Here is a 27,433-nt window from a genome sequence, read left to right as displayed (position 1 = left end):
ATGTTCCAGTAAATCTTTAGATCCTCTTCCTGGTTTAATTCCTGTAAAAAGTACAGAAGCTTGGTAATCAAAAAGTAACTGAAACTGAAATTCCAACTTTAAAACTTAATGCTTTCTAACTTAATATCATAATCCTTAAGATATGCTTCAAATATATCCTATAATTTTCAATTAATTTTTAAACTTGCCGGTCTATTATTAAACATGCCTGTCCTGTTTTTTTCTTATTTTATTCTTAATTTTTTGTTTATTATTGTTATTGTTATTGTTTTCCTGTATAGCACTTTGAATAGCATTTGTCTATGATAAGGGGCTGTACAAATACATTTAAGACCTGATAAATCAAAGGTAAAACAGGATGTAGTCAAAGGTATACAAAATATTTCAACACCACAAAACAGACATATAGATACGTTCCAGTAAATTATCAGGCTTCTTCCTGGTTTAAGTCCTTTACATGTATTTACAGTAGAGCTTGGCAACAAGGCACATGTACAGGCAGATCCCATTTTTTTAGTTTTTAAATTTGACCCATAGCATCAATTTTCAATTAAAATCATGTTTTATGGTCGACGTTTTATTACACAAGTATTGAAACTACTGCTAGTACTAGGACTAAAGCCCTAAAAAACAGTAACTGATAATGCCCATTTCGATTGCTACGAGACATAAAATCTCTCCACTCTTCACACTTTGCAAAAAAACAGACACACACACTCTTTTTATACAAAAAACACAGATAATCCAATCTGTTGTTAGGGACTTGATCTTTTAATAAAATGCACAATATAGTGTAGAAACCACAATCACAAAAACACAAAAGTTTGCTGCTACACCCAGCCGCCTCTGCTGCTCTGCACAGCATTATTTCAACTTCTATCAACTAATCATAGTAAGATTTTACACATTATTTCAAAATTAGAACAACACATCGGAGAACATTGCTTTAAGCTTCCTACCATTATTACAGTGTTAATACCATAAATTACTTTAATGGTATATTACCATTAAATGTGTCACAGCATTCTACATAAGAGTGTAAGAGTGTGAGGTTAACAGTGTAAAATTAACTCTAAAAGCATCAAGATTTAAAATGTTTTATGTCAGTTTGAAAAAAATACATTACTGCTAGAATTTAGCTGTATCTATACAGTAGTAATATTGCCTAAAAAAAGCATCAAGATTCAAAGGCTTTTACTGTAATAAAAAACAAAAAGTACATTACTGTCAGAAGTTGGCTTTATTTTCACAGCAGTAAAATTGGCTTGAAAAAGCACCAAGATTAATGGTGTTTTACTGTAATTGAATAAACTGCACGTATCTATTAGAATTCTGCAGTATTTTTACAGCAATTTGTTACTGTGTAGGCTCCCAATATTGTCACAGTAGAGGACGCTTTCAGTTTTCATACAAATCAATGAGAAAACAAGTGTAACATTTTAACCGTTTTTCATCTACATGCATTTTTTAAAATTGTGAAACAGGTGTACAAGAAACAAGAGTTTATTTGTAGATTGTTTCAAAGAAAAACATCATGACTAATGAATAATAAAACCACCTTAACATTCTTAAAATGTGATGACTAATAGAGTAATACCTATAAACACAACTGAGCAGAGATTAAAAGATCATTACAGTGTAAAGGAAGACTTAGTGACATTATATGAATACATTTATTATTACAAATGGGAATACAGACACTTCAAAACTAAAATACACAAATGATTAAATTCTTTATGGTTTTTATTTGCATCTGTTTTATTTAGTTTAAACTTAACATTCACTGTAATATCATAAAGTTAAACTTAATTAACTACTATGATCAATGTGGCACATAGAATTGTTTTATTTTCAAAGATATTTATGTCAACTATACAACATTAAATATTCATTTATACATCAGATATTTGTTCGAAAAAAATATAATATAATGTAAAAATGTGACATAGCCCATTTACACCAGTTTAATATGAAAAGAAATAAATTCACTTCGTATTTTTAATCACCAAAATAAAAGCTCACAGTCTTGCAGCTTTAACTGTGGCTCTTTCTAGGAAACAAAACCAGCTCATAAAATGCTACAAGGGTTGTTTTGCTTGTTTTTTTTGTCTGGTTCCTTCATGTGTCCCTGTATCCAGGTATGTGTTTCCTCCTCATGTTTTTTCTTGAGCTTTGCGATTTCTTCTTTAAGATGCTCTCTGCTGTTGAAGCGAATCATCAGATTATTAATTTCTTCTTCGTGTTTTTCCGTCAGATCCAAAAGGCCTCTCTCGTATACTTTGTTTCTCTGCAGCTGGTCTTGCAAAAAGTCAGTTTTGTTTTGTTTCCTCTGCCTCAGATCCTTCTCTTCCTGTTTGGACATGCCCATATCAGCACAAATGGCATACATGTGCGTGTATTCATTGGATTTTTCCGCTTGCTTTCTGGCCTTGTCTTCATTTTTCTTCTTTATGCCCTCCCTCCTCATCATATAGAGCTCCTCTAACGCTCTACATTCTTTTTCCTCATGTTCTCTCCTGATTATATCGTCTTCTTTCCTTTTGTCTCTGAGTCTTTTGATTTCCAGCTCGTGTTTTTGTCGTAGCTTTTCAAGTTGTTCTTGCTTCTCATGCCATCTCTGTTGATCCTCCAGTCGTACTGTCTCCTGTTTCTCTGCTTTTCTCTCTTCTTCTTCTCTCTTTATCTTTTCCTGCTCCTTCCTAATGCTTTTTACCTTTTCTTTGAGCAGTTTGGTTTTCAGCTCCCTTTCTTGTTCAGCTTTCGTTCTTTGTTTTTCCAGTTCCTCTTTCTTTACCTGCATTTCCTCTTTATGCTTATTTTCAACATCCATCATCTCTCTCTGTATTTCATCTTCCTTTTCCTTCAGGATCCTCTTCACCTCCTTTTGTATGGCTGTCTCGGCCTCTTGGAACATCTCAGAGGTGTAGCAGCCACCACCATTTCTGGTCACCATTGATTCGACTTTTCTCAGTAGCTCTCTGACTTGAGAGCGATTCTTGTCCTTGTTGTTGAAGACCTGGTATCTTCCTCCACAGTCAGCCAACAGGTTTTCAAAAACATCTGCTCTTACATAACTCTCAAAGGACACATCATGGAGTTCATCACCTCGGGTGAAAACCAGAATGATGTAGTCTTCTGACTTCTTGCCAAAAAACTTCTTGATCAGTGCCACGGTGTCTCTCTCCTCTTGTGTGAAGCGGCCGATCTGCAGCACCAACAAGAACACATGAGGTCCAGGAGACAACATGCTGACACAATTCACAAGCTCTTGTTGGACTTCCTCGTTGGACAGGGTCGTGTCGTACAAACCGGGGGTGTCGACTATGGCGACGGGCCGTCCATCAACCTCTCCTGTTTCTTTCCGGCAAAGCACGGTCACCGACCTTGGACTGACTTTGGACGTGAAGCATTCTCGGCCCAAAATAGTGTTTGCAGTGGCGCTCTTTCCACATCCAGTCTTCCCAATCAGCACCATCCGGAGACACTCTTTGCTCTGAGGTTTAAAACTTTCTATCTTCGGTACAGATTTTTGGATTGCGCCCTCATTCACCTGCGGCTCAGCCATCATTTCCTTTGTGAAGCATCTGGATTGACCAGCTCTCATCTGTTCGACTGTGTGCAACACATGAGAGACCTGCTGCTTGTCCCTAAGATCAAAGACAAAATATCGATCTCCACAGCTCTGACGGAGCTCCTGGATGTGCTTATTCTCCTTCAGGCATCTCACGACAGCTGGAGAATTAGTATCTGACTTGACGGTGAACAGAATCATGGCGAAGTCAGTCATTCGAGAGCTGAAGGCGTTCTGGATGGTCTCCAACTCTTTCTTGTCCTCATAAGTGATTTGACCAACAGGTAGGACCAGGATGAAGGCGTGGACGCCCTCAGGATCACAGAGGGAGACACACCTGAATGATTCCTCCATCACTGCCTCCTGAGATTTTCCGTGCAGAGCAGGAAGCTCCACCAGGGAAATTCGACGTCCACACACCTCTCCCAGAGTCTTAACACACTTTGATGAGTTGACAAGTGGACCAAAGTTTCTGTCTCCCAGAATGGCATTCACCACTGAAGTCTTCCACGCTCCAAATCTTCCACACAACACTAAGTTCAGAGGAGGTTTCGAGGTCTCAGATGTCGTCATGAGATCAGCTCCTTCGGTGCAGTTAAGATGTCCTCCTTTGTTGTCACTCACTATCTTCTCCATCTCATCAATCAGTTCTTGATAATCACATTCATCAGGACCGTTTCTCTCAAGGTTAATGCTGAGCTTTCTTTGTCTGCAGTCTCGGATGACTTGGTTAATGGAAGAATTCTGCACCGTCCAAGTTTGTGTTTGGATGACCATCAAGTATTTAAAGGCGTCATCACCAAAGAAACTCAGGATGAACTTAAATTTCTGCCTGTCGTCCACACTGAAATCAGACGGTTTCACTAACAGCAGGAGCACGTTTGGTCCAGGAGGGCAAAGAACAACACACTTCTTCATCTCATTTCTCACTCTGTCCACAGGCAGACCGAAGACGTCTGCCGTGTCCACCACTGTGAATTTTTTCCCCCTCAGTTCTCCATACGTGACGGTACTTTGCTTTGACATTTTCTGATAAAGACTATCTTTCTGCCGTGTGATGAAGCTGCATAGTGTTGTCTTTTCAGATTGTCTCTTTCCAAACACCAGAATCCTGAGGTCAGACGCTGTGAAACAACAAAAGCCAAAGCATTTCATTTCCACAACCCCAAGAACTCATATTCATTTTCCCATTTGCATTTTTTTCAGTACTTAGTTACCCTCTCGCTAACAGACCACACTCACCGAATGCTGCCTCTGCCATTATGTCACTTCAGGGCAAACTTTTGGGTGTCTGTTGGGTTTTAGGAAACAAGACAAAATTACAATTATGAATTTTAAGATAAAGTAATTAAACATAATTTTACTTTCCAGAAAACAAACATGAGGCTGTAAGTGTAGTCTTAGAACATCTATGAAAAGCAGATTTATATGATCATTTTAGTCGAGTCATATTTTAGTCAACATGTTAAACTTGTGAACCTGAGCAAATACGTTTGATGTCTTCCATAAACATGGGAAGAAGGCAATGAGCAATAAAAGAAATAATTACCCAGAAGTGAGCTAGAAATCAATAAAAAAAAGAAAAAGAAAATAAACCTGAAGATTAGTATAAAAATTTCTAGAATTAACTAACGTTAAATATTTTTATTTAAATAATTAGCTACAAAGGTATTTTTTCCCCAAGCTTTTTTGCAATTTGTGAAAAATTTCTTACTTAGTCGCTCTTTTCCCTTTTCCCCATGTTTTTTTTTTTTTTTTTTTTTTTTGTTGTTGTTTTTTTTTTGCAAGAAATTGCACCAATTTTTGGGTTGGGCGTCTGAAAGCAGCACATGAAAAATGATGGTGCTTCAGGTTTAAGGGTTAATAGGTGGGTAATGGGAAATTGTTTTATTACAGTAGCAGGTTATAGGGTATTGCACAGGAGCAGTAAAAAACACAGCAATGATACATATATCACATTTGAAGAGAGAAAAAAAATCTCAATAGAAAAAATAAATCTTGGCATATTCTGAGAGAAAAAGATATACATTTATAAAATATCTATGGAATATACAATATAAAGAATGCACTCTAATGTACTAAAATAGAAGAAATACATGCTAAAAACTTAAACAATAAAATACACTACAGACATATACTATAGACATAAAATAGTGTGTAAATTTGTTGAAGTTATAGTTTTGAGTATGCAGTGAGGTACAGTGTGCGTGGTTAAGTTCGGTTTAAAAATGCCTTTAAGTGTTTGAAATCTAACCCAAGTACATCTGAACTCCCTGCCCAGATTAAAAGGTATCAGGAAACTGCATTATTTAGTCCATTTACAGATCAAGCATTTCTATAATACATGTCTACATTGTGTGCATATCATAAATAGTTTTATTATGAATAATGATAATACCTTTGTTTATATAACACTGTTAAAAACAGAGTTTACACAGCGCTTTGGCAAACAGGACAAAGCAGAGGCAAGAGGGATTTTGTGCAGAGGCAGCATAAGAGACAAACAATAATGCCAAATTAAGGCCAGAGAAAAAAAGAGAAACAATTACACAACAAAAATTACAACTCATACGAATAAGAGTAAATACAATTCAAAGAATATAAGCACAAAGGTAATAGTACTAATTATCAAATTAAATGCAATTAAGGCAGAATAAAAGAATAAACTATAATACAAACTAAAATAAATGAATTAAAATAGACAATATATATTTGTGGCATTTATATTTTCTGATTGTTTACTCACTCTGTGAAGTCCTGTTTTGAAATTTTAGTCAAAGCACATCAACGTCCGAGCTCCACAGTGTGCTAAACTCGCCCACAGCGACGTCTTTGTCAGCTCAGCAGGGCAGGGCTCAGCGTAGGTATGCCAGCAACGAAACAACCCGGTTCAACCAGATTCAGCCACATGATTAGGAGTTCACGGAAGTGAGAGGCGATTTTTGGGTATATGAGATGACAAGTGACATCATCAGTCATTTCTCTACAACGTGCAGAAGCATGCACGAGTGAAATTTAACACAATTTATAAAGCTGTCTGTATTAATATTAACCCTTTGAAATCTGAACAAATTTAATTGATTTCTTTCAAAAACATGGAAATAAGGTAATGAGCAACTTAACGAGAGATGGTTAAAAAAATGTGCAAGACATTAGCAAAAACATGCAAGAAAATTACTTAAAGCACAAAAAGAAAAGGAAATGACAATGAAATGAATTGGGGGAAAAATACTAAAAGTAAAATAATTTTGAATATTAAATGTACAGTGGGTACAGAAAGTATTCAGACCCCCTTAAATTTTTCACTCTTTGTTATATTGCAGCCATTTGCTAAAATCATTTAAGTTCATTTTTTTCCTCATTAATGTACACACAGCACTCCATATTAACAGAAAAACACAGAATTGTTGAAATTTTTGCAGATTTATTAAAAAAGAAAAACTGAAATATAACATGGTCATAAGTATTCAGACCCTTTGCTGTGACACTCATATATTTAACTCAGGTGCTGTCCATTTCCTCTGATCATCCTTGAGATGGTTTTACACCTTCATTGGAGTCTAGCTGTGTTTTATTATACTTTTTGGACTTGATTAGGAAAGCCACACGCACCTGTCTATGTAAGACCTTACAGCTCACAGTGCATGTCAGAGCAAATGAGAATCATGAGGTCAAAGGACCTGCCTGAAGAGCTCAGAGACAGAGTGGTGGTAAGGCACAGATCTGGCCAAGGTTTGGCCAAGCAGTTTTTCAGGTCATGTTCTTGTCACATTTTTGCTAGTTTCTTTCAAGTTTTAGAAAATGTATTGCCAAGTCATGCCTTTTTTTCAGATCAACCAGTTTACCCTGGTTGAAAAGATTTTAACGCTATTGAAAAGATGCCTAAATGCTTAAAGAATAAGAAAAGTGATTTGAAAGAAAACTTGTATAAAAACTTTGATATTTTGATTATTTTTCTGTAAGTGAATTAGGGCTTGTGTAAAAAGAGAGAGATTATTTCCGAAAGTCTTGTCTGCACCTTGGGAATTTCCCCAAAGACTGGAAAAGGTGTCGACGAGCACAAAGGCCTTCCCGTCAATGGAAATCAAAAGTGAAACTCCTTCACAGCAGGGCGTAACAAAACTGACATCCAACATCATCATTAACATTCCTGTAAGAAGCACATATTTAAATTTGTTTATGTGTTGGGCAATGACTTTAAAAAGTTACTGAAACTGACATTTTTACTGTCTAACTGACCTATTTTATATTTGTTGTGTGTTTGATGAATTAATTTCTCCGTACACACTGCAGGGCACACCTTTAAAGAGCAGCGACAAATCTAAATCTAATCTAACTCTCAGTGTGAACGCTGTCGGAGCAGAATCAGATTAGCTTTAAAACTGCAAATGAACAACATGAGCGACAGTTAATCAACAGAGAAATACTACAGCTTCTTAAAAGCAGAGTTACGCAACTAAAGCAAAGCAAGCAAACTTAACTAAACTAAAAAGTAAACTAAACTACAAACCAAACTTCACTAAATAAAACTAAAAACTAAATATTTAGTTTAATTTTCTTTTGTTTAATTTGACACAGCTAAAAAAACAGTTTAGTTTAGTTTTTAGTTTAGTTTTCTTTTATTTTGAATAAAATCCAAATGAATGAAAAACAAAACAAAAAGTGTCTGAGAGGTCAAGAAGCCAGGAGCTTATACAGTTGAATAATCTATAAATTTTAAGTGTCTGCAAGTCTGCAAAACTGAAGAAGAAATGTAATTATTCAACACGTTATTTATTTATGTACATTCTTAAAAACGTGGTGGTCTTACAAGAAATAAACTAGTATATTTGCTGTTTGTGGAGAAGAAAAAAATTCTAAATGACTAATTAAGGCATAAAAAATGATGACAAATACAATATTAACGTGATTAACTTAATTATCAACAGCTGAACAAGAGAATAATAGCTGATATTTACAGTTTGGGACTTTTAGCTACATTTTATGACTGCAGTTATTACATCCATTACCAGTTGTTAACATTCATGTTATATCTCTAAACTCTCTTAAAAATTAAAATATATATATATGTATATATATATATATATGTATATAAATTTATAAGTTTCATTTGACATGCAGAAATCTTGCTTACATGTTTGCTTACATGTCTGTTAACAGATTTACAGTGTGAACAAAGCTTTTTTAGTTACATTTTACAGCTGCAATTGTTATTATGTCAGTGGGAGATTAGACATTTCTTAAAGAATTATGTTTGCAGCAGGTTCCACTGGTTTACTCTTAACATTGATTTAAAACTATTATTTCTTAGAAGTAGGTAGCAAAAGGTTAAAAGGTAAAAAAGTTTTTAAAAAATCATTAAAACCCATTAACATCAGTGTAACTTCAGTGCACTGGCCAATATAATTGTTAATTGTTAACAGATAATTGCACTCACAACTGTACAGTATTATATATATATATATTGTTATTTTCATTGGTTAAATAAAAAAAGATAACTTTAAAACTTGATATGGGCACTGTTTAAACACCAATTCAGTTAATGTTTAAGCCATCAAAACAAAAGCGCACAGTTTCTGCAGCTGAAACTTTTTAAAAGGTGTCATAAAATGGAGCAAATCTTGTTCTCGATGGCTTTCTGCACATGAGCTTGTATCCAGTCACTTTTTTCCTCTTCGTGTTTTTTCGTTAGCTTGTTGATTTCTTCGTGGAGATGTTCTCCGTTGTAGGAAGATGTCAGTTCGTTAATTTCTTGTTCTTGTTTTCTCTTCAACTTCTCAAAGTCTCTTTGGGAAGTTCTGTTTTTGAGCAGCTGGTTTATGATTGATTCTTTTCGGTTTTGTTGCCTCCACTTCAGATCAGCCATTTCCTTTTTGATCCTGTCCATCTCTGCAAAAACATCCTTGGCATATTTCTCTCTGAACTCATTGCATTCTTCAGCTTGCTTCCTGGCCTCCTCTTCCATTTCCCTCCTCATTTCCTCCTTTTCCCTCTTATGGAGATCTTGTAATGATTTCAGTGCTCTGTCCTCATGTTCTCTTGTGATTATATCGTCTTCATTTTCATATATTTTGACTTCTTGGTCACTTTCTCGTCTGAGCTTTTCAAGTCGCTCCTCTTCACGTCTCTGTTCATCTTCTCGACGTCGTTTGTCCCACCATTCTCGTCTTTCCTTCTCCCAGGCTTCTTTCTGCTTTCTCTTGTCTTCTCTGTCTTGTATTAAAAACACCCAGCCAGACATTTCCTTGACACTGCTGCATATGCGAGTCTGGCCTCCAGAGCTTCAAATTCTCGTTTCCATTCGTGTTGTTGGAATTCCTCCTCCCTTCTCTTGTTGATTTCCTCCTCTTCTCTCTTTTGTCTTTCTCTCATCTCCTGATACGTAATGTGCTCCTCCTTTTCTTTGACCAGTTGGACTTTTTCTGTTCTTTTTCGCTCAAGTTTAGATTTAAGCTCTGTAATCGCTTCTTGGTGTTTTCTTTCAAGCACCCTCTCTTTCCTCTTTATCTCTGGTTCCTTTTTCTTTATGATCTTCTCCTTTTCCTTTTGTATGGCTGCCTCTGCATTTTCAAACATCTCAGAGGTGTAGTAGGCACCGCCATTTCTGTTTACCATTGACTCAATCTTGGTCAGCAGCTGGCTGACCTGGGAACGATTCCTCTGATCGTTGTTGTTGAAGACATGGTATCTTCCTCCACATTCAGTGATCAGTTTATCTAAGGAGTCATCACCTTCTGCTTTGATGTAACTCTCAATGGCTTCATTTTTAAGTTCGTCTCCTCTGGTGAACAAAACAATGATGAAGTCTTTGGACTTCTCGCCAAAAAACTTCTTGATCAGATCCACAGTTTCTCTCTCCTCCTGCGTAAAGCGGCCGATCTGCAGCACCAGTAAAAACACATGAGGTCCTGGCGCCAACAGACTGATGCAATTCATAAGTTCATCTTGGACTTCGTCGTTGGACAGAGTTGTGTCGAACAAGCCGGGGGTGTCGACCACAGCAACGGGCCTCCCATCAATCTCTCCTGTTTCCTTCTTGCAAAGCTTGGTCACGGAAATCTGGCTAACTTTAGAAATAAAGCATTTTTTTCTCAAAATGGTGTTTGCAGTAGCGCTCTTTCCACTACCAGTCTTCCCAATCAGCACCATCCGCAGACACTCTCTGCTCTGCACTGTCCTGAAAGACTCTCCAAGTGGCTCCATCCTACGAGACTCTCTACTCGGCTCCTTCCAGGGAAACTCTTTTCTCGGCATTATCCTGGGAGGTTCTGCTCTCGGCACCATGGGAGGTTTTGTACTCAGGTCCATCCTTGGAGGCAACTCTGTATTCTTGTCCATCAAGGGAGACGCTTTACCTGGCACTGCCCTGAGAGATGCTCTACCTGGAAACATCCTCTGAAACTCTCGGCTTTTATACTTAGAATCTTCTGCATTTGATGCATGTCTTGCAAGTTTGGGTAACATATATTTTGTGAAGCCTCTGGATCCCATCTTTTCCACAGTATGTAACACCTCAGAAACCTGCTCTTTGTCCTTGATGTTGCAGACTCCATATCGTCCACCACAGCTTCGAAAGAGTTGTTGGATGTCTTTGTTTTCCTGTAGAAACCTCTCAACTGCTCGAAAGTTAGGGTTTGCATCCACAGTAAAAAGAATCATGGTAAAGTCATCGACCCTGAAGCTTAAAGTTTTTTGGAGGGTCTCTAACTCTTTCTTGTCTTCGTCACTCGGGGGATCTAAAGGTAGGACCAGGATGAAGGCATGGACGCCGTCTGGTTCACAGAGGGAGATGCAATTCAATGATTCCCTCTTTGCTGTCTCTTGAGGTTTTCCATACAAAGCCGGCAGCTCCACCAGGGAAACCCAATGTCCGCACACCTCTGCCTCATTTTTAACACACTCTGATGAGTCAGCTGTTGGGCCAAACTTTCTTTCTCCCAAAATTGCATTAGCTGTTGACATCTTCCAGGCTCCATGTCTCCCACACAATACCACATTGAGAGTGGACTTTGCAGATTCAGGTGCAACCACGGGATCACAGTCTTCATTGAAGACTAAATATCGCCCCCTGTTTTCATCCACTATGTTCTCAATTTTTACCATCAGTTCTTGACGATTATGGTCAAAAAAGTCTCTGTCGTCGAAGTTTATTCTGTACTGCCTTTGTCTGCAGTCTTGGACGAGTTGGTTCACTGAGGAATTTCCTCCCCAATCGTGTTGTGTTAGGATAACCATTGAGTGTTCAAAGACATCTTGTCCAAAGAAGTTCATGATAAGTTTTAGTTTTTGTCGGTCCTTCTCAGTAAAATCCGAAGGATCCACTAACAGCAGCAGAGCATTTGGTCCAGGGGGGCACTGCATCACGTATGTCTTCATCTCATATGTCACTCTCTCCTTGGGCAAACTGAAGATGTCTGCTGATTTTATGACTGTAAAAAGTTTCCCCCTCCACTTTCCTTGGGTAGTTGCATAGAGCTTGCTTTTTGGATTGATAGAATCTCTTTTTCCATTGATGAAGTTGCTCAGTGTTGTCTTGTCATGCTGACTTTTTCCAAGTATTGCTATCCTAAGTGTAGGTGCTGTAAAACAATAAGAACGAAAGCTTTACAAATTTACATAATTTTATGAGGCACTTACCATTATCTCATTTTCATAAACATCAATCATTCATACGTCAAAATCTCAAAACATGTTTAGCGGTAGGTCTCTTATTATAACGTAAAACATATAATGGAAACCACTGAAAGTGATCATGGCTACAGTGGGCAGGTTTCTATTACAGATCTGCACAAGACTTGAGCGATATTTTCAAAATTTCGAGAAAACATTTTGCAACTTCTCCTCTTGCTATTACATCCCAGGAACCAAGGTGATGGATGTTTAAACATTAACAGCTTAACAACAAATTATGTTTTAAATAATTTGCTTGTAGTAATTAAGTAGTCGGCCTAAAGTGCTCATTTTGGGTCTTTACATACATGATACTGTATGTATCATGAAACTATGGTAATTCTAATTTATTTTATTTTGCTTTACTCCAAGGCTTCTTTGCCTTGCTGTAACCCATCTGCTCTGTCATTTTCCCTGGTGAATCATGTTGTCTCCTCAAAGCTAATGACATACTAAAAAAATGAGCCAACAAGATGCTGCTGCGAAACATGATCACTGGGTCATCAAGTGAATTAAAAATACCCGATGACATGATGTTTCTGTCATGAAGCTGCTGTACTGGTTTTTGATATAGTGGTAACACTTTCTATATGAAGACCACATCTATAATGTATTATGCAGGCATTTATCATTAATTATTATGAACAAATAAATGCCTCACTAATGTTTTATGACTACACTCATAAACACACATAATACTTACTGATGCACTATATCAACAGTCATAACCCATTATAGGTGTGACTCATAATGAATATCATGAATAGTAAGTGGCAAATGTATTATGGATGCTCTTGACTAATTATAAACTAGAAGTTGACTGATGGGACTTAAAATGTATTACAAATACCCATACTTACCTATACACTTGTCAACAATTAACTGTAATAAGCACTCATAGTATACTGTAACAGTCCATGCAGTATTATAAGTAATTTTATGTCTAAGTAAAGTGATATAGCTATTGATGCATTTATCATAATTTATGCCTCATGTAGAAATAAAAGACTTGCAACGTGCACATCCAAAAGTAGTTAAATACGAGGTGCTGGACAGAACAAAAGTAGATACAAACATCAAGTGTGAAGGTAATAATTGTTCATAGGAGCATTATTTGGTGTGCAGACCCTGTTTTTGTATTGTGATAATTGCTCCATCATAATGTTTCATTGTTGGTGTTAAGTAGAGTGTAACGAATTTCCATTCAAATATGAGAATCTATGCCGCATCATAAGTGATTAATAGCTATTATACACTATAAAAAACATTTAAAAGACTGAAAAGTGACACTCTTTGGCATCTCAAGACAATGTGTCTGAAGTCAGAGTTTTTTATTCACAGAATCAGATTTTGCAAAGGCTGGTGAACTTTCAGGGTCACTATTTACAAGATTGTTATCTACAAAAAGGAAAAAAAATAATGAACAAACTGTTGCGGCCCTTGAAATCTGCAGTGAGTATATTATATGCTGTAGCTAGCTAACCACTGTCCCCATCCCAAACAGGACATTTGCAAGTTAAGTCACTGGCATGTGTGCTGTGAGCCTCCAAGCTTATGATGCATACTTATAACTCTGATGCAGCATGTAAATGAATGAAAATGATTACTTAACACCAACAGTGAAACATTTAGATGAACATAATTATTATTATTATCATTATTATTAATGCATCAATGTTTACTTCACTTCACTTAACACTCACAATGATAAGCTATGATGCTGCATGGACTTCCTTACTACAGTTGACTATTGATATGTGAATAAGTGATTATAGGTATTTATACTGCATTATAAACACCACCAGTCAACCTCTAGTTTAAAACTATTCATTAGCATCCATAAGACACTTGCTTGTTAATATTGTATGTGTCACATGTATGTTTTATTGCTGTTGATAAATTGCATCAGTAAGCATTATGTGTGTTAATGAGTGAACTCACAGTATTATGGATGCATTATAATTCACTTTGAATGCCTTCATAATGTGATATAGGTGTGGTCTTTATAGAAAGTTACCAATATGGTAAAAAAATTTCAAAAAGTCGCGCATCTGTCCATTTCATTAATAACCACTGTCATGGAGAATTTGAAAAAGTCATGGGATTTCACGATCGCTGTTTCAAAACCTGGAAAAGTCATGGAATTAGGCCACATGGCAAATGTGATTTCATTTTTGGCACACTTACCACCAGTGCCTTGATTTTAGCAGTAACATATTCATTCATACTTACTGGATGACGATGCTGCCATCATGTCACTTTTGTGCACCAAAAACTGGGACAAAAATTCAAATGGAGAAGCTGTCGGGTGTCTGTCGGGTTTAGGGAAATGAGACAAAATTAGCATACTGAAAAATTAAAACCATACACACGAATTCTACTTTACAGAAAATAGTAGGAATGCTGTTAGTGTAGTCTGAGCTCATTTATAAAAAACAGGTTGACGTGTATTAAATTTTAGTCATGTTTTAGCAAAGTGTTAATACCTTTAATGGTCTGAAGTCAAGCCCAAGCACAACTGAACAAATACTTTTAATCTTCAGCAATCAAGGAAAGACTTGATAAAATCAGGTTTCTTGCTGGCTGTTAGCTGTCATTTATTATCTCTATTTCCTCCTCACATACTGAACATGTGGCACTCATCCAAGGCTGTTGCTGTTGCTCTTTTAATGTAGTTTTTCTTTTATTATTATATACGTTTGATTGAAGCTCTCGCAAACTCCTTTAAACTTTGTTTTTGGCCCATCAAAATAACAGAACAGTAAATACCTAAAGATCACAAAAAACCTGCTTTGATTAGAACAATTAAATATGAAACACTTTCTGTAACACATGAAAACAGAATGTATATTTCCTTTAAACAGATCATTAGTGTTTTTTCTTTTCTGATTGTCTACTCACCAGGTCAGATTTAAGTTGTGTAAATTTTCATCAAAGCACATCAGCGTCCCGACTCGTCCCAGTACTGTGATCAGCTCAAATAGGAAAATGTTTTTGTTAGCTCGACGGGGCAGAGCCTAACGTGGGTATGAAAACAATGAAACAGCCCAGCAGAACCTGAAAAGTCACTTCATCTGATTAAAAGTTCAAGGAAGCGATAAGTGACTTGTGGTAACGGGTTGGGCATATGAGATGACATCATCCTCTGTCTCTGTACAACATGAAAAAACATGCACACCTCCTGAACAAACTTAAATTTCACTAAACTTTAGAGATGTCTGTGTAATATAACAACAGTTGAATAAGATTTGGACTTTGATATTTTTCTTTTAGAAATACAGGACTTGTTCAGGCGTGTTCCCAAAATTTGTAAAGAAATTGGTTGTCCATCTGACTGGAACAACCAGCCCCATTCATTTCGATCTATTACTTCCCCTCTTTAAGGCATCTCGACTCACCATCTTCAAACAACCTGCTCGAAACAGTTTATTTATAGCTTTGTTTCCCTTTTGTACTTGTACAGTACATATAACCGCATATATACAGATCAATGTTGTGTGTACATTTACTAAGTGTACTGCATGTAATCTACTATAATGTACATTACGTGGGGATCTTGTTGGAGGGGAATTAGCATGGCTTGAGAACCCCCTTAAAACGAGATGATAACCCCTTCAAATGAGTTTCGAAGCACAAATTCATAGTAGCAATTAATCAAAAGGTTCCATAAATGGACTTTGTGATTTTCTAACTGAACAAATTTATATCATGTTGGTATTTTCAATGAATTCTTTCCTCCATACATACTGCAACCTGCACCTGGAAAGTACAGCAAGAGATCAAACTCTATAGGTTAAAGTATACAGTGATAGTTTGCTTTTTGGTTTATTGTAGATAGATAGATAGAAAGATGGATGATATAGATTTTTGAGAGTGTAAAACAAACAAACAGAAAAAGACACAAGTTTAACAAAATGGCGCTAACCAAAATGGATGATAATCTACACTAAAAACTCAATGAACAGATTCAAAAAGGAACCAAGACATTGCATCTTACATGGTCAAAACGGAGTAGGAGGAGGCATAAACTTATAATATCCTATTCCTTCTCAACTAATCAAATAATTAATTTGTGGACTTCATCTCTAAACTGTATAAACTGAGTTGAGTTATAAGTTGATCGGCATTATTCCATACGTGTCAAAGCTTACTTGGACAGACAAAAAAAAAAGAAATTTTATCGAAATTCAATTTGGGGCAGGTGCAGATTAGAAATATTATGTGTACTATAGAGACCAAAACAAAGCCGAATATAAATACTGTCCTGAAGAAGCTGAGTGGTGCAACTCCTTAGAAATTTCTCAGTGCTCAAAGCTTTTCAAAAGCAGAGTTTTGTTTACCAGCAGCCAAGTTTAGAGATGGGTGTTAACTTCGAAGCTGTAAATTTCTGGTCAAACAACATATTAATTGGAGCCTCCGAACTTGAGTTTCACTGCCAGTGACTCACTGTAACTATATGACAAAGATGAACTATTGGAGTTTCCCTGTTTCTTGGCCAAAGTCTGGAGGCTGAAGCAGGTAGTTTTCTGGCAGATTTTCTAATAAATATTTATTAAAATATAACAACTTAATGAAAAAAAACACTGCTGTTACTACCCTAAAATATTCGCTGCTAATAATAACATTGATTTTGATTGTTGCAAGAGATTAAAATGTCATCTTTCCAGACACTACAACCACAGACACACACACACTCTTAAAAAATAACAAACATTTGTCGTTATGGACTGATCTTTAATATGAAAGTACAATGTAGCATTGAAACCAAAATCACAAGAAAAAAGTTTGGTTCTCTTCTTAAGCAGAGTCTGCTGCTCCACATAGTATTGACTATAAATAAGTGAAATAGTCATAGACAAAAGACAATTCTTTCACATTGAGAAGTAAGCTTGAACATTTGCCACATAAGTATTCATTACCCTCTGTATATGCTGTTAGAAATAATGGTTGAACATTGTTTAAAACACCAAGTCAAGAAATCAAAAAAATATTTTACACTTTTTGTATAATAAAATTCACAACAGAACATCCTCATGTAGTTTCTCTACAAAAAAACAAAACAAAATGAGCTCTTCAATTACTTTATCTTTATATATTTTTAAAATTGTGACGTGTACTAACAAGAAACACGTGATTCTCAATGACCAGTTAAGGCATCCTAATTTTCCTGTGCTGACAAATACAGTATTACCTTCTCTAGTAATAAAGACAATTGAAACAAATGAATAACAACAGATATGTACAGTATGAGCAAGGATTTTAGTTACATTTTTAGACTGCAGTTATTATGTACATGAGAAAATAGACACTTCTTGAGTGGCAAGTGACAATGTTGGGTTCAAGACCTTACTTGACTTTTAGTAGCAAGCAGCGCACCATCAGGGTGACGACAAAGTTTTCCATTTATTGTGACCATGTTTTTTTTTTTTTAACTCATCTTGCTTATATGTTGTAGAAATGGTTCTCTCAGTACCATAAGGCTGTGTAGCTAATATGGTGTTGATTATGTCAAAATTAGGAAAGGCGCTATTCACTTTGCTGTTTATCTCATTATGTGAATTAGCAGATTTTTTTAGTTTGGAAGCATATGCAGATGCTTTCCAGTTATCGAGCCAAGTTTCATGTTTTTATCTTTTTTCAACTTGCAGCAAATTTAGTTTAGAGGGCTGACGAAAAACAATAATGACAAACTGGCATATATATATTTTAAAAACTTGAAATAGGCCATCAGTGTACACCAGTTCAATGCAACAAGGAATTAAATTCACTCAATATGTTAACTTGTCAAAGCAAAATTTCAAACTGTTGTACTGTTGGGGAAAAAACCCAAATGTCATAAAATGCTACAAGTCCTGTCTGTTGTTGATTTCTGTACATGTTCCCAAATCCAGTCATCTCTTTCCTCTTCGTGTTTTTTCTTTAGCTCATTGATTTCTTTGTTCAGACGTTCTCTGCTGCGTAAAAAAACCTCCCTTTTCAGCTCGGTCATTTCTTCTTCTTGCTTTTTCAGCAGTTTGTCATAGTCTTTCTGGCATGCTTTCTTTCTGCTCAGTTTTTTTAGCCAAAGGTCTTTTTCGGTTTGTTGCCTCTGCTTCAGATCCTCCTTTTCCTTTTCGCAATTGTACATCCCAGCTGAAGCAAACTTGGTATATTTCAGTCTGAATTCATTGAGTTCTTCAGCTTGTTTTCTGGCCTCTTCTTCATTTTTCCTTCTTAAATCCTCCAGTTTGTTCTTGTAGAGTTCTTCCAACTCTTTCCATTCTCTTTCCTCCCGTTCTCTTCTGGTTCTCTCTTCTTCTTTCCTTCTCTTCTCGTATCTTTCAAAATCCTGCTCATACTCTCGTCTGAGCTTTTCAAGTCGTTTTTTCTCCTCCTCTCGTCTCTGTTCATCTTCTCGATATCGTTTGTCCCACCATTCCTTTCTTTCCTGCTCCCAAGCCTCTCGTTCCTTTCTCATGTCTTCTCTGCTCCGTATTAAGAGCATCCTGTCAGCAAGTGTCTGTTTTGCTGATCCAGGTTTTAGTTTTTTCTCCAGAGTTTTAAGGTTTTGTTCCCACTCATGTCGTTTGGATTCCTCCTCCCTTTTCTTTTTCATTTCCTCCTCTTCTCTCTCCCTCTTCCTCCTCTCCTGTTCCTGCTTCATTACGTCCCCCTTTTTCTTGACCAGTTTGGCTTCTTCCTGTATTTCTTGGGAAAATTTAGATGTTAGCTCTTTATTTCTTTTCTTCTTCTGTCGCATTTCTTCTTGGTGTTTTCTTTCAAGCTCCCTCTCTTCCCTCTTTATCTCTGGTTCCTTTTTCTTTATGATCTTCTCCTTTTCCTTTTGTATGGCTGCCTCTGCACCTTCAAACAAATCAGAGGTGTAGTAGGCACCGCCATTTCTGTTTACCATTGACTCAATCTTGGTCAGCAGCTGGCTGACCTGGGAACGATTCCTCTGATCGTTGTTGTTGAAGACATGGTATCTTCCTCCACATTCAGTGATCAGTTTATCTAAGGAGTCATCACCTTCTGCTTTGATGTAACTCTCAAAAGCTTTGTCTTTAAGTTCGTCTCCTCTGGTGAACAAAACAATGATGAAGTCTTTGGACTTCTCGCCAAAAAACTTCTTGATCAGATCCACAGTTTCTCTCTCCTCCTGCGTAAAGCGGCCGATCTGCAGCACCAGTAAAAGCACATGAGGTCCTGGCGCCAACAGACTGATGCAATTCATAAGTTCTTCATAGACTTCGACGTTGGACAGAGTTGTGTCGAACAAACCGGGGGTGTCGACCACAGCGATGGGCCTGCCATCAATCTCTCCTGTTTCCTTCTTGCAAAGCTTCGTCACTGAGTTTTTCGAAACTTCAGAAGTAAAGCGGTCTTCTCCCAAAATGGTGTTTGCAGTAGCACTCTTTCCACTACCAGTCTTCCCAATCAGCACGATCCGGAGACACTCTCTGCTCTGCATCATCCTGGGAGACTCTGTACTCAGCACTGTCCTGGAAGACTTTTTACTTGACACTATAAAACAAGACTCTCTTCTCTGCACCATCCTGACTGGCTCTTCATCCGGCACCACCTTTAGAAACTCTCTCTTCTCATATTTACGATTTTCTGACTTCAATAAAGATATTTGTCTTGTAAGCTTCTTCATCGGAAGCTTGGGGAACATAGCTTTTGTGAAGCCTCTGCATCCCACAACTCGCATCTTCTCCACAGTATCTAACACCTCAGAAACCTGATCCCTGTCCTTGATGTTGCAGACCTCATATCGTCCACCACAGCTCTGAATAAGCTGTTGGATGTCTCTGTCTTTCTGTAGAAACCTCTTGACTTCTAGACTGTTGCGATTTGCCTCCGTAATAAAAACGATCATTGTAAAATCATCAATTCTGAAGCTAAAAGTGTTTTGGAGGGTCTCTAACTCTTTCTTGTCTTCGTGACTCGGGGGATCTAAAGGTAGGACCAGGATGAAGGCATGGACGCCGTCTGGTTCACAGAGGGAGACGCACTTCAATGATTCCCTCTTCGCTGTCTCTTGAGGTTTTCCATACAAAGCAGGCAGCTCCACCAGGGAAACCCAACATCCGCAAACCTCTGCCTCATTTTTAACACACTCTGATGAGTCAGCTGTTGGGTCAAACTTTCTTTCTCCCAAAATTGCATTAACTGTTGACATCTTCCAGGCTCCATGTCTCCCACACAATGCCAGGTTTAGAGGGGGGTTTTCATGCACAATCTTGGGATCAGTCTCTTTCGTGAAGGTCAAACATCCATTCCCGTTCTCATCCACTATGTTCTCCATCTTTTCCATCAGTTCTTGAAGATCATCGTCATAAAAATCGTTATCATCGAAGTCCATCCTGTACTGCCTTTGTCCGCAGTCTTGGATAAGTTGATCCACAGAGGAATTCTCGCCCCAATCATTTTGTGTTATGATGACCATCGAGTATTTAAAAGCATCTTGTCTGAAGAATTTCATGAAGAGTTTTAATTTTTGTCTGTCGTCTTCGGTAAAATCTGAGGGCTTCACTACCAGCAGCAGAACATTTGGTCCAGGGTGGCAAAGAGCCACACACCTCTCTATCTCAACTCTCACTTTGTCCTCAGGCAAACTGAAGATGTCTGCTGATCTCACCACCGTGAGGGGTTTTTTACTCCACTCTTCTGGGAAAATTGCACATTGCTTCGAATCTCTTTTCCCAGTTATGAAGTCATTCAGTTTTGTCTTGTCTCGCTGACTTTTTCCGATTATTGCAATCCTAAAATCAGATGCTGTAAAACAATAAAAAAGAAATTTACATAATTCCATGTGGAATCATTATTTTTATTTCATCATTGTCAACCGTACATTAAATTTAAGGAAGACATTTAAGAACAGGTTCATTCTTTCACATAAAAAGTGCTTTTAACCCTTTTAAACTTGGATATACATAATTTTTCTTGTGCTGCATTCACAGACCTTCACAAGTCTTAAAACCTTCCAAATCTAAGCACATTGGTTTGCTTTATTTTGAAGACATGCAAGAAAGGCAATAAGCAACAGGGCAAGAACTTCGGCCTCGGCCCTTTGCTGCAAACAAAATCAGGCTTTCTTTTTAGGAACAAATCCTGCTTTCCATCATACACCAGAAAAATAACTGTTGATGCTGTTTTCCTCTCGGTTTTGGACTTTGGTGATGTTATTTATTGTGCATCCAGTTCCACTCTCCAACCGTTAAATGCAAATTTTAAGCTGTCCTCATTGATAACACAGGGAGAATTCCAAGGTTTAATCTGTGATCTCATTAATTGTGACTTTCATTGTTTTTAGATTTATTTGTTGTTTTATTTTTATATATTTTGTAAAAGCCTTGTATTTTTCTGCTTTGGTAATTGTTTGTTGTGTGTACCTCGGCACCATTGAAAATGAGGGTTCCCCCCTTAATGTGTTTTCCGGAGCTTTAAATGAAATGAATGATTAACGTCACTACATAACACATATGGCCATTTAATAGCCGGTAACAGCATTTTAAACGTGCTAGTCAATGTAGCAGGGCCCTCCAAACCTATCTGACACTGATAACTACTAACACCAATTTAATACTGATAATGTTTGAACAAGCTGTTAATCCACTAGATTATAATAGATTCACAGATTTCTCTTTACTTTTTCTTGCACCACTTAGCAAATAGTGAAGCACATAGAGCACATCATTTTGGACTAGGGTTTGATTTTTCTATGAGCAGAAACATAAATCATCAAAATAACTTGAAAGATGCCTTAAACACATTAAACTTCTATAAATAGTAACTTTAAGGTTGTCAAATGTTCATTCTCTCAGCCTGCAACTGTGTTATCATGGGTTTGTCCCACTGCCTTCATCCGTCCCCGTCGTGTGACATCATTTCTGATCTTGATGTCTTTACTGACAGAAAATATCTATGGTATGAGGTCTTACGAGACGTACCGTACGCCATGTCGTGTTGGGGAAATTCCGCCTCAGCAGCTGAACATGATGCCTGTTGGGTTTAAGAAAACAAAATCATGGTGAGGAATTAAAATAATTCAAGCACTGTTCTTTTAACAAAAAGTTACTTTGGAAAATTCACAGTCAGTCAGTTGACATATTGCTGTGCATAGTTTTACAACTGTAGCTGTGCAGGTATCTAAATAATACAGGCTTTTGTTTAGTAACTTGGGAAGTTTTTCAACGACAAAGCCAAATATTAGAATGTTTGCAGAGAATATAAAATTCTTTTGAAATATTGCAGTGTTATATAATAATGTAAAAATAATGTGCTGTTTTGTTATTTAAAATTACCCATAAAAATACATGAAAAGTACATGGAATTGTAGCCTTTAAAGTGGAACTTCTTTTGAACGCATTAACAGTTCGATATCTCACAAACACTTCAAGAAAATGTATTCAGATTTGATGCAAATATTCATTTGGACTCAAAAATGAGCTGATTAGATTTTGGTGGTCATAGGTCAAATTTAAAAATTCTGTGACCTCGTGTCTCTTATTCTTGTGAATGCCATATTTCAAGAAAACCTTGAGGGAATTTTTTTCAAAATTTAACACAAATATTTACTTGAACTCAATGATGAAATGATTAGATTTTGGTGGTCAAAGGTGAAGGTCACTGTAACCTAGTCAGTCTCATTCTTGTGAGTAACTCAAGAACACCTTCAGGGAATTTCTTCAAATTTGGCATAAACATGTTGAGTAAACTCAAGGATGAGCTGGTTAGATTTTGCAGGTCAAAAGCCAAGGTCATGGTGACCTTGCATTCGTCTCATTCTTTTGAAACCCATATCTCAAGAAGGAAATTTCATCATATTTGACGCAAACATTAAATTCGACTCAATGCTGAGTTGATTAGAAATTGGCATTCAAAGGTCAAGGTGACTGTGACCTTGTTTCCATCTAAATTTTGTGAAAGCAGTATCTTAGGATGAGCTTAAGGGAGTTTCCTCATATCTGGCACAAACATCCACTTGGACTCAAGAATGAACTGATCAGAATCTGGTGGTCAAAGGTCACGATGACCTCTTAATACATGTTTTTAGCTATAACTCAAGAACGTTTGGTGTCCACTTTGAAACCGTCCTGATTGTATCGATCTTTTGTGCTGCCAGGGGGAAGATGTGTGCAAAGCATCCGTGTGTAGTTTGTGAATAATGGGAACAACAGTTGTTGAGACTGGTCCATTATTCAGAGAGAGCGCTTCAGCTGGCAGCTGCAGCAGGTTACGATGTAACCACTCAGGCCACGCCTGCGCTGAGTCGTTACATCGTAACCTGTTCTGTGGGCCGCCAGCAACAGTCAACACTGGACCGGTTTCAAAAGTTTTGTTCCCACAATCCACGTAGATACAAATAAACATGAAAAAGTTTAGCACACCTGATTACATAACACTTATAATATGCTTTTAATATGCAGAATTATGAAATATAACTTAAAAGGTATAGTTTTATTCTATGAGTATACAGGCTCGAATGACCTTGTTTATTTAAACATATTCAAAAATAATCTGAAGGAGACAAATAAACATAATGTCACACTGTCGTCTCCATCAGCCACCACCAATCACTCACACGACAGCTAATCTGCACTATTTCCACCTCAGGATATTTATGCATATGCTACCTTTCCATAATCATCATAAATATTAACATAATATATGTACATATTCATATGTTTCATATTTATACTGCCATACATCTTTGCAATAATATTTATGGGCTATATTTCTATATTTTTTTTACAATAAATATACTGCACGCCATGTGTGTATTTCAGTTATCCAGTACAAGTATCAATCATGGACATGCATTTTCTGCATAACTGAAATAATGTATATAGATTTTAATATATTTTTAAATTTATTTTATTATCAAATCCCTTTTTCTGCATTTTTTCTGCTTCTGACTCTTGGGCTGATGCGTCATTTGAATTTAAATGAAATAAACTAAAAATAAAATCTCATTTTTTTTTAGCTTAATCTAGTTTAATAATAAATAAATTATAGCTAAGGCCAACTCTGCAAAATGAAATAAAGTTGCTACATTTTTATTCTTTCTATGATTGTCACATCGTCAAACATAACTGCACTTACCTGAGGTTGTTGTGTCTCTTATTGCAGTTTAATCTTATTTTTGGTCCATCAGATCAGGCAAGGCTGTCCTGAGCATCCGACTCCTGCAGATGATCAATGAACTCTTTAATTCATTAATTCAATTTAGGTTTTAGGTGAGATGTACTTAAGTATTCTGTATTTTTTTGGTCATTTATTGTCAGTTTAATCTACTCACCAAATAGTTTCTTGCTGCGCCACAAAGTGTTTTAATCAAGTCCAGCTCTAAAATAAGGTCGACACATCCAGTCTGTGCTTTTTGGCAGTGGTTAGGTATGGCAGTAATGAATGGGCAGGGCAAACACGGCAACAAAGAGTGAAGGAACAACCATTTTAATTTTGTAAGGACCCTCCCAGTTTTTAGGATGCTCATTTAGTTACTCATGTCTCAACACTAATTATAGATTTAAAAGAAACTGGCAGTGTTTGGAGCAAAAACAGGTGTGTAATGTACTTTATTTTTGACTGAGCCTCAGGACAATTTGTAAAACTCACCGGAGCTGAAAATAGCCACCGAAAAATACAGCATCATTTTTTTTCTCATACGAAAATTTGATGTGTACACGTGTGAATGCTGATTTAATCCAGCAAAGCAACTTAGTTCAGTTCGGTCATTAGTGTTCAGACGTTTATCACCTTATTCAAACTTCAGCCTGCCCAGTAACAGCCATGCGTTCTAGTTTATGTCCTTCTCGTTTGGGCTAGAGTTTGGTCTTCAGATTAGATCTTTGAACCTGATGTGGCAGCTGTAATTTCGCAGTATTCCCCCGGGCCTGGATGGGGTCAGCTTCTTGACAGTTGTGTGTTTTGCGATTGAAAACTTCTCCTGCATAAATGGCTGAAGTTTCATGGGACTGAATCAAGAGGGAAAGAGAAATAAAATACGGGAACACCATGATGGAGAGAGGCAGAGTGATGGTACGGAGGAGAAAGAGTTCGGGCTGCAGGGCGGCGCTGTTGGCAGTGTTTTCTTGTGTTTTTGCAGCAGAGATGTGCGTAACGTGGCAGAGTAGTGATGACCATCAGCAGTGCTGCTCAGGCGCAGCTCAGCTGCTGCACTTCTACAATAAAGGAGCTTCGCCTGTTGTTTCTGTGAACCGTTTTTTACTAAAAATAGAAAATAAAAATGGTCTTTTGATGGTGTAGACATCATGTCTCCTTTAATTACACGTTGAATGTCTTTCTCTCGCAGACATTTTACTGAACCTTTACTATTTCAGTTTCAAAATAAAACAAAAAGGGTTGTTAACAAAAGGGTTTTTATTGTGAAATATTAATATTATATTAACACATGTCATGGCTGTGTTGTTGACAGTGCAGTGGCTGCATGGCTCCATGATTGTATTAACCCTTTATAAACATGGGAAGAAGGCAACGAAGAGAATAAATTAGCAAAAAAATTAGTAAAAAGTACAAGAAAATGACCTGAAAATTAATTTCCTTGAAAAAAATTTACAAAAGGAAAACTGAAGTAAAAAAAAAGGAAAGAAAGAAATTCCCTGGAACTGTTATTTTTAAAATTTATGGATAAAAAATGTTTTTAAAAAATTAATTAAATCTGCAATTATGACTATTCTACATATAGCTTCCCTGGCATTTTTTCCCCACAAATGTTTCCCTTGCTTTTTTAAAAATAATTTTATATCTACCTATTTTCTGCAATTTGTGGAGTATTTCTTGCCAAGTTGCTTATTGCCTTTTTGAAAGAAATTGCACAATTTGGACCCAAAAAACTGAGTCTGCATCAACTTGCACCTTTTGTTGGAGCTTAAGCTCCTCTGTGAGCCTCCAAAGCTTTAAAAAATGCCCGAAATGCAAAGTCAGAGGGAGAACGCTCAGAGACCCGTTTCCTGACTTTTACGCAGACTTTCTTCATTGAGATGTTTTCCTTCTTCCGTTAACTGGCTTTGACCAAAGTTTAAATCAGCGGCTGCTGCAGCGCCGACTCGTCAGATGATGATCTAACCGCCTGTTCAGTCATTTCGGTCGTCGACTCTCCAAACCTCAGACGGCGGCCGCTGCGTCGGGCCAGACCGCAGCGACCGGTGGACGGGCCTCGTGACGCTCTGTCAGCACGAATGCTTCAGATCGGCATGTTTATACAGACGCATTATTACACCTTGTTAGGTGTTTGGTTTGTTGGATTTATGATCCCGAGTTTTATTATTTAAAAGCTGATCATAAAGCTTTTTTTTTTTTTTTGCTTTGTGTGAAAACAGAACAGGAGATCAGAGAGCTGGCGATGCTGCGTCCCTCCGATCCGCCAGACGAACACGTATTAAAAACTCGAGCGCGCTGCTGTAAGGCGGCGGGGGGCTTTATTTTTCATACCTGAGCGCCTGTTGGATGTGTTTGATTTATAACACAGCCCCTCCTGAACGTAGCAGCGTGTACGTGTTAAACACATACATTTGTTTTAAATACATACAAGCCGCCGCGTGTTTTGTGGACGCCTCGCTCGCTTTTTATCCTGGGAGGTCACTGGGTATGTTTGATTTATAGCCTGGTCCCTCCTGGCTGTGTTTTCACATGGAGCCAACACCACCCCGCCCCTCCCCCGGTGTGGAAAGAATTAATAAAACACACACACACACACACACACACACACACACACACACACACACACACGCACTGGCTGAACTAACTGCTCTCCTCAAACATTTCAGATCTTTGTCAGTGTTTAACTCGCTGTTAATAACAGAGGAAATGATTTGCATTTGTGCCAGTATACAATTTTGGAGATGAAAAACAGTCCACACACTAAACTATACTCCGAAAAATATTATTCAAAGTCAGTCACACTCCGAGGTGACGTTTGCAGCTGCAAACGCTCTTCATCACACGATCTGATGAAGAGCGTGCTGGTATTGTATATTTTTTTTTAGTAACTTTTGTATTTCCAAGATGCAATAAATTTCCACACAGTGACTTGTAACAGATATTTTTGGCCAAAGTTCTGTAGAAAACATTCCTGATCAATCTCATGATGTAAAATAAGAAACCTCAAAAAACTGAGCAGGAAGATTCATCACCTAAAAAAAAACAGGTGCAATTATTGTTATTATTTTGTAAATATTGAGATGTTGA

The 27,433-nt window shown here is 37.2% G+C and overlaps 2 protein-coding genes and 1 pseudogene across 2 annotated transcripts in view; 1 reads left to right on the top strand and 2 right to left on the bottom strand.

Annotated features, from left to right (window-relative positions):
- Positions 1-27,433, top strand: part of prdm6 (PR domain containing 6) — a 109,808-nt gene that overhangs the window by 59,834 nt on the left and 22,541 nt on the right. The window lies entirely within an intron of this gene.
- On the bottom strand, positions 1,937-6,403 carry LOC121944381 (GTPase IMAP family member 8-like). Its single transcript, XM_042488150.1, has 3 exons — positions 6,318-6,403; positions 4,814-4,862; positions 1,937-4,695 (listed from the first exon to the last, which is right to left on the bottom strand). The coding sequence occupies exons 2-3, from the start codon at positions 4,830-4,832 to the stop codon at positions 2,069-2,071; spliced, it is 2,646 nt and encodes an 881-aa protein (XP_042344084.1). The 5' UTR covers positions 4,833-4,862; positions 6,318-6,403; the 3' UTR covers positions 1,937-2,068.
- Positions 9,054-15,223, bottom strand: LOC121944377 (annotated as a pseudogene).

Source organism: Plectropomus leopardus, chromosome 6, assembly GCF_008729295.1.
Source record: "Plectropomus leopardus isolate mb chromosome 6, YSFRI_Pleo_2.0, whole genome shotgun sequence".
Taxonomy (NCBI): domain Eukaryota; kingdom Metazoa; phylum Chordata; class Actinopteri; order Perciformes; family Serranidae; genus Plectropomus; species Plectropomus leopardus.
The sequence above is the reverse complement of the archived record's forward strand: the minus strand, read 5'-3'. Positions and strand labels throughout refer to the sequence as shown.